An 8,316-nucleotide genomic window follows, 5' to 3' on the forward strand; every position below is an offset into this window, starting at 1 on the left:
TGAGTATTATAAATCGAATTCGCATCAATCCATTAGTAACAGTCATCGATGACTGGAACCAAACCGTTCTCTTTGGAGTTCGGGAGGGCCACAAACTCGTCCAGGATCTGTAGTACTTTATACTGACGGATCAGAACTCAACAGTCTAGTGGGAGCTGGAGTAACAGGTCCCGGAATCAATCTATCAGTCTCTATGGGTGGATGGCCAACCGTATTTCAGGCTGAAATTCAGGCGATTATAGAATGTAGCACTGTTTGCTTAAAGAGAAAATACAAGCATGCAAATATTTGTATCTCCTCTACCAGCCAAGCTGCTCTAAATGCGTTAAAATCATGTACATGTACCTCAAAACTGGTGTGGGAGTGCATTCAGCTGCTTCAACAGTTGTCTAATCAAAATACAAATACAGTTCCGGGACATTGTGGAATAGAAGGTAATGAAAAAGCTGATGAACTAGCCAGACTAGGATCTTCTAAACAGCTTATCGGACCGGAACCGTTTTGTGGTATCTCTCCATGCTCCATAAAAATGGAATTCAGAAACTGGGAAAAAATGATGATAGATTCAAACTGGAAAAATACTATCATTTCCCGGCAATCAAAACAGTTTGTGATACCACATGCATCAAACACACATAAAATTCTTGCTATATCTAAAAAAGATCTATGCACCTATATAGGTCTAATTACAGGGCATTGTTCAGCCAAATGCTGAAGCCCCCCCCTAGCCCCCTCGTAGTTGCGCCCATGCTTTTAACGTCAAAATCATTGTTTTATCGCTGACAACACCATTGTCAACATCGCAGCCACTACAGAAAATAAAAAAAAAAACCGGAATAAACAAGCTTTTATATTCATCACAGTACCTTTATTAATCTCACCTCTCATCACGCCTTTTTGTTCAACTTATCGTCAAATTTTTCAATATTTGCAACGTAAAACTTTCTACCACTTGACAAAATCGAGAAAATCGAGAATATAGGTGCACCTAGCCTGATGAGATGAATAATGAAGCGATCACTCTAGTAGCAGCAGGAGCACGAAAGTTGAATCCTCCATCCCAAGTGGAGTTTTTCGCCGCTTTCGTGCGTTATTCACTTGCAAAGATGTTAGTTTGACACCGGTTCCCTAACGCATACAGCTGATACAGCTAGGAAGCTGCACGACCGATTGCGTCCGTGGCTTATATAATTTGGAATTCACTAGCCCCGGTGTAAGGATCACGCACAGCGGTTGTAGCTTGACTATTCAAGTTTCGAGTAACCGCTCTGTTGTTTGTGTTTGTGTGAACTAAGGAAGTAAAGAAAAACTGGATTCCCTCTCGGACTTGAATAATTTATAGTTTCCAAAATCTTTTAATCGCGCGCGATCCACGAACAGGGCAACTTGCATGCTTCTGTTCTGGGAAATTGTAATGTTCGATTGTTCTAAGGGAAAAAGTGTATCAGTAAGTTCTTAGATACAGTGATATAGTGATTTCAACAGCCACTGAACAATTTTGAATTATAATGAAACTCGGTAAACCTGTTCTTGTCGGCAGAGGCGAAACTAGTTACGAAAATTGTAATATTCTTCTGTGAATAGCATTGGACTACGTCTTTTTTTTACTATACTAAGGTATATTCTGTGGAAACTGGAATGAGAACGTAACGTTGAGAGGGAAAGGTTTCAAATGCTAAAAACATTCATAGAGTTTTATAGGAGGCAGTTTTATACTGATTGTTTATCGGCCTAAGTTCTCGGTGTTTTAGTCTATTTTGAAAAGAATAAAAATAGAATGTAACATTCGTACGCCAATTTATATACAAGAATACTACAGTATATAGTCATTGTATGCAAAACTGACACTCGGTTTAATAATATTTACTGAAATCATCTCATCTCAAGCAAGATAAAAAGCACATAAATTAACATTAATAACATTTTGAGAACCCGTTTTCCCACAATTTTATTCTAAGTTTCTTTCAGATTAACTTTTTCAAAAATTCTGAGCATAGCAGTGAAGTTGCTCGCTGACAGATCGTTATTATTCATGTTTCCTTAAAAAAACCGGTTATGAACCGGTTCTTATGGAAACATGGTGAGGATTGTGAGCCGTTCGCTCATCTCTACTATTTAGTAGGAAGCGAACCACCATTAGATTCAGAAGCAGACGCCTGTCAGCGAAACCCTGTCTGTCTGTCTGTCTGTCTGTCTGTCTGTCTGTCTGTCTGTCTGTCTGTCTGTCTGTCTGTCTGTCTGTCTGTCTGTCTGTCTGTCTGTCTGTCTGTCTGTCTGTCTGTCTGTCTGTCTGTCTGTCTGTCTGTCTGTCTGTCTGTCTGTCTGTCTGTCTGTCTGTCTGTCTGTCTGTCTGTCTGTCTGTCTGTCTGTCTGTCTGTCTGTCTGTCTGTCTGTCTGTCTGTCTGTCTGTCTGTCTGTCTGTCTGTCTGTCTGTCTGTCTGTCTGTCTGTCTGTCTGTCTGTCTGTCTGTCTGTCTGTCTGTCTGTCTGTCTGTCTGTCTGTCTGTCTGTCTGTCTGTCTGTCTGTCTGTCTGTCTGTCTGTCTGTCTGTCTGTCTGTCTGTCTGTCTGTCTGTCTGTCTGTCTGTCTGTCTGTCTGTCTGTCTGTCTGTCTGTCTGTCTGTCTGTCTGTCTGTCTGTCTGTCTGTCTGTCTGTCTGTCTGTCTGTCTGTCTGTCTGTCTGTCTGTCTGTCTGTCTGTCTGTCTGTCTGTCTGTCTGTCTGTCTGTCTGTCTGTCTGTCTGTCTGTCTGTCTGTCTGTCTGTCTGTCTGTCTGTCTGTCTGTCTGTCTGTCTGTCTGTCTGTCTGTCTGTCTGTCTGTCTGTCTGTCTGTCTGTCTGTCTGTCTGTCTGTCTGTCTGTCTGTCTGTCTGTCTGTCTGTCTGTCTGTCTGTCTGTCTGTCTGTCTGTCTGTCTGTCTGTCTGTCTGTCTGTCTGTCTGTCTGTCTGTCTGTCTGTCTGTCTGTCTGTCTGTCTGTCTGTCTGTCTGTCTGTCTGTCTGTCTGTCTGTCTGTCTGTCTGTCTGTCTGTCTGTCTGTCTGTCTGTCTGTCTGTCTGTCTGTCTGTCTGTCTGTCTGTCTGTCTGTCTGTCTGTCTGTCTGTCTGTCTGTCTGTCTGTCTGTCTGTCTGTCTGTCTGTCTGTCTGTCTGTCTGTCTGTCTGTCTGTCTGTCTGTCTGTCTGTCTGTCTGTCTGTCTGTCTGTCTGTCTGTCTGTCTGTCTGTCTGTCTGTCTGTCTGTCTGTCTGTCTGTCTGTCTGTCTGTCTGTCTGTCTGTCTGTCTGTCTGTCTGTCTGTCTGTCTGTCTGTCTGTCTGTCTGTCTGTCTGTCTGTCTGTCTGTCTGTCTGTCTGTCTGTCTGTCTGTCTGTCTGTCTGTCTGTCTGTCTGTCTGTCTGTCTGTCTGTCTGTCTGTCTGTCTGTCTGTCTGTCTGTCTGTCTGTCTGTCTGTCTGTCTGTCTGTCTGTCTGTCTGTCTGTCTGTCTGTCTGTCTGTCTGTCTGTCTGTCTGTCTGTCTGTCTGTCTGTCTGTCTGTCTGTCTGTCTGTCTGTCTGTCTGTCTGTCTGTCTGTCTGTCTGTCTGTCTGTCTGTCTGTCTGTCTGTCTGTCTGTCTGTCTGTCTGTCTGTCTGTCTGTCTGTCTGTCTGTCTGTCTGTCTGTCTGTCTGTCTGTCTGTCTGTCTGTCTGTCTGTCTGTCTGTCTGTCTGTCTGTCTGTCTGTCTGTCTGTCTGTCTGTCTGTCTGTCTGTCTGTCTGTCTGTCTGTCTGTCTGTCTGTCTGTCTGTCTGTCTGTCTGTCTGTCTGTCTGTCTGTCTGTCTGTCTGTCTGTCTGTCTGTCTGTCTGTCTGTCTGTCTGTCTGTCTGTCTGTCTGTCTGTCTGTCTGTCTGTCTGTCTGTCTGTCTGTCTGTCTGTCTGTCTGTCTGTCTGTCTGTCTGTCTGTCTGTCTGTCTGTCTGTCTGTCTGTCTGTCTGTCTGTCTGTCTGTCTGTCTGTCTGTCTGTCTGTCTGTCTGTCTGTCTGTCTGTCTGTCTGTCTGTCTGTCTGTCTGTCTGTCTGTCTGTCTGTCTGTCTGTCTGTCTGTCTGTCTGTCTGTCTGTCTGTCTGTCTGTCTGTCTGTCTGTCTGTCTGTCTGTCTGTCTGTCTGTCTGTCTGTCTGTCTGTCTGTCTGTCTGTCTGTCTGTCTGTCTGTCTGTCTGTCTGTCTGTCTGTCTGTCTGTCTGTCTGTCTGTCTGTCTGTCTGTCTGTCTGTCTGTCTGTCTGTCTGTCTGTCTGTCTGTCTGTCTGTCTGTCTGTCTGTCTGTCTGTCTGTCTGTCTGTCTGTCTGTCTGTCTGTCTGTCTGTCTGTCTGTCTGTCTGTCTGTCTGTCTGTCTGTCTGTCTGTCTGTCTGTCTGTCTGTCTGTCTGTCTGTCTGTCTGTCTGTCTGTCTGTCTGTCTGTCTGTCTGTCTGTCTGTCTGTCTGTCTGTCTGTCTGTCTGTCTGTCTGTCTGTCTGTCTGTCTGTCTGTCTGTCTGTCTGTCTGTCTGTCTGTCTGTCTGTCTGTCTGTCTGTCTGTCTGTCTGTCTGTCTGTCTGTCTGTCTGTCTGTCTGTCTGTCTGTCTGTCTGTCTGTCTGTCTGTCTGTCTGTCTGTCTGTCTGTCTGTCTGTCTGTCTGTCTGTCTGTCCGTCTGTCTGTCTGTCCGTCTGTCTGTCTGTCTGTCTGTCTGTCTGTCCGTCTGTCTGTCTGTCTGTCTGTCTGTCTGTCTGTCTGTCTGTCTGTCTGTCTGTCTGTCTGTCTGTCTGTCTGTCTGTCTGTCTGTCCGTCTGTCTGAAGAGCGCATTTTCGTTACACTTTTCACAGTACGCCGCTCTTCTAAAGTAAGACGTAGTCCTACGTTTAAGCACTTGACTCAAAATGGTCCAAGCACATGTGAAACGTTCTTAGTTAAAAGCAAACATAAAATTTCGTTCAAACTAAAAAGCATGATATTTTGTCATATATGTAATTTTCGTGAAACTGCCTGTATAATTCTAGAATTAGAAGTCTGACGATTGATTGCTAGCTCAGCGAAACCATGCTGCACAAATTTCTGTCTCTGTTCGGGCTGTTGGTAGTTTTGGCAGTTTATTCTCAAGCCCAAGATTTTTTGGACGCCCTATTTGTGTCTGATGCACCAGTGGCGCCAACGTCACCACCCGTATATGTGAGTATTCGAATTAAGTACCTTTTTGTATTGATTGTTTCTGGTTAACTTTGTTCAAGCTAACATAAATAAGTCTTTGTTGGTCACACATCGTTACAAAGCAGTTCCTGTGTATTTGTTTTAAAGGGGACTCTACTTTGGAAAGTCGAAAAATAATGTATTTTCATGATTTCTTTCTCGGCTGTTAAGAGTAAAATGAAGTGTTCAAATATTTTGGCTATTGATTAGGGTATATTTGAAAATGTATTTTGCATTTCTTGGATGCAAAAAGATATACCTTTATCAGTAATCAACATACGCGAACACTTCACTTTACTCTAAACATCGGAAAAAAATCACAAAAGTTCAGTATTTTTCGACCTTGCAGAGTAGGGTCCCCTTTTGATGGAAGTTCATTTTAACGGTTTGAATCGATAATTTCAGGTTATTGTGTATAAATATTATTAGGAATTGATTACATGCATGCAGGGTCGGATTAAGGGTTGTGGGGGTCTGGGGGTCAAGTAACATGTTGAAGTTGCTTTTCAGTTGCAAAAATTTCAATTGAGGAACATGGCATACAAAAATGAAAGTTAAGGAATGGTTATGAAAGGATTGTGTTAGTTTTGTCTAATCTACAGTTTTTGTTCAAAATGTCAGTGAACTTTTGTGGGGCCCCCATAGTGTGTAGTACCTAAACTCGTCTTCGGACGGGCGTTAAAATGAAAAATTAACATACCAATTAGAAACCTATTTTCTCATCTGCAGTTGTTGGAACATTTACAGCAATTTTTTTATCTTGCTTCCAGACATGCAGCGGAGAATGCGTTCCGTATTACTTGTGTGACGGGAACCAGATTGTTACCGACGGAACTGGCATCATTGACATCCGCGTGGGAGAAGACACCACCGTTGAAAATGAATGCCCCAACTACATGGAGAAATGCTGTGAAAAGGAAGAAGTACTACCTGAAGCCCCACCAGCGGCTACCGCGCCTCGGCGTCCCACAGGCAAGTACACTTGTGGTGCACGCAACCCCGAAGGGTTAGGATTCAGAATAACCGGTAACAGGAACGGTGAATCTGAGTACGGAGAATTTCCATGGATGTTGGCGATATTACGAGAGGATAACGCCTATGAATGTGGCGGTTCGTTAATTACCCCTAACGTTGTTCTAACGGCAGCCCACTGTATCATGAACAAACCGAAAAAAAAGTTTCTGGTGCGTGCTGGGGAATGGGATACTCAGACTAAGAACGAGTTGCACCCTCATCAGAATCGTCGGGTGCGAGAGGTTATTACCCATAACCAGTTCCACCAGGGCTCACTAGCCAATGATGTTGGTCTTTTAATTCTCGAACAACCATTCGATTTAGCTGAGAACATCCAACCCGTGTGTCTTCCTCCCAAAAACTTCAACTTTGATGGCAGTAGCTGTTTTGCCTCAGGATGGGGTAGGAATATATTCGGCAAAGGAGGAAAATATCAAGTTATTCTGAAGAAAGTTCAGTTATCATTTGTGCCACATTATCAGTGCCAAAGCGCTATGAGAACGACTCGATTGGGAGAACGTTTCCGCTTGCATCAAAGTTTCATCTGTGCAGGAGGAGAAAAGGGTGCAGACACTTGTCGTGGAGATGGAGGTTCTCCACTGGTTTGCCAAATCCCTGGCGCATCAACAAACTACTATCAAGCCGGTATCGTTGCCTGGGGTATTGGTTGTGGTGAACAAGGAATTCCTGGAGTCTACGCAAATGTTGCCATGTTCAGGGATTGGATTGATCAGCAATTGACCCAACGAAATGTTGAAAGCAAGCATTATACTTTTACATAAAATTATTATTTCGAGATTCGAAGTAGCTTGATAAAATGATAATAAATACGAAATTCGTTTATTCTTTCAATCAATCCAAATATTGAAATATTTTTTGCAATGATTCCTATTTAAGATTTTTTTTGATTATTCAAAAATCGATTCAATAACTTACAATATCTGTTATTAAAAAAGCAAAGCCTTGGTGCTACATTCCGCATCGGAATTCGACCTTCTGTTTTACTATACACAGACTTCGCAGCCGACTGTTTAAGTGTACAGGACAATTACGGGGCTAGTGCTACGATCCTACTGACACTAACAGTCTCTCCCGAGCCGAGACTCGAACATACGACGACTGGCTTGTTAGGCCAGCATCGTACCTGGAAACCAGCTGGGAGAGCTAATATCTGTTATTACGTTTACGTTATTACGAGGTGGCACATCGTCCATTGGTCATCATGTTGTAATATTGTGAACACCTGACGTCCAATTGTGCGCGAACATGATACATTACAGTGATCCCGATGGTGATGAATAATTTATCGCATAATAAAGTTCTGTTTCATCAAAACCCAAAGAAAGCCATTTGGAGATTGTGGGATATAACATGAGAGAAAAAAAATTGTGGAGTGTGAGAATGAACCCATGGCTAACAACGAATCTGCTACAATTCTGTTCTCACTATATCAAACATTTGAAAAAGCTCAAGTAGACACTATTCACACGGATCTTTAAGCAACATTTGATCGTGTGAATCACAACATCTTGTTGGCGAAAGTTGAGGAGCTGGATACAACATCGAGTTTGTTTGTGGAGCTAGGAAACAGCGAGCCATACAGTTTTGTCCATTTGTCAGGCGTGCCTCAAGGAAGCAACCTTGAACCGCTGTTATTTTTCTTATTCTTAAACTTTGTTTATTTGTCATTTCGCCAGGATGTAAATTAATCTACGCCGATGATTTGAAGATTTTCTAAGCCGTAATATCTATAGCTGACTACAGTAGTTCATTGATGCTTTCTACAACTGGTGCATACGCAATTACCTGACAGTTAGTATCTCCGTATGCGCTGTTATTTCCTTTACCTGTGGAATGAAACCAATTCTATGGAGTTACACGATTTTTGGTCAGTTGCTTGAAGTTGCTTGGTGTGCTCTTGGACTTTAAACTGTCTTTTAGAGATCACCACACAGACATAATTGCACAAGCGAATAGAAACCTTGGGTTCATAATTCGAATCGCCAATGAATTTATATTTATTTTTACAGTCGAATCTCTTTATAGCGACATCGCAAGGGACTGTCGTTATAGCGAAATGCCGCAATAATACGAAGAATGTTTGCATATGTAGA

The 8,316-nt window shown here is 42.9% G+C and overlaps 1 protein-coding gene across 4 annotated transcripts; it reads left to right on the forward strand.

Moving 5' to 3' along the window:
• Positions 1-1,158: 1,158 nt before the first annotated feature.
• LOC129720994 (phenoloxidase-activating factor 2-like) lies at positions 1,159-7,064 on the forward strand. Of its 4 annotated transcripts, none has more exons than XM_055673002.1 (3): positions 1,159-1,563; positions 5,002-5,170; positions 5,959-7,064. In XM_055673002.1, the coding sequence occupies exons 2-3, from the start codon at positions 5,042-5,044 to the stop codon at positions 6,982-6,984; spliced, it is 1,155 nt and encodes a 384-aa protein (XP_055528977.1). In that variant the 5' UTR covers positions 1,159-1,563; positions 5,002-5,041; the 3' UTR covers positions 6,985-7,064. The 4 variants fall into 4 exon arrangements, with proteins under 4 accessions (XP_055528977.1, XP_055528978.1, XP_055528973.1 ...); XM_055673003.1 differs by having other exon boundaries at positions 1,160-1,518; XM_055672998.1 differs by having other exon boundaries at positions 1,163-1,617.
• Positions 7,065-8,316: the final 1,252 nt, after the last annotated feature.

This window comes from Wyeomyia smithii, chromosome 2, assembly GCF_029784165.1.
Source record: "Wyeomyia smithii strain HCP4-BCI-WySm-NY-G18 chromosome 2, ASM2978416v1, whole genome shotgun sequence".
Taxonomy (NCBI): Eukaryota; Metazoa; Arthropoda; class Insecta; order Diptera; family Culicidae; genus Wyeomyia; species Wyeomyia smithii.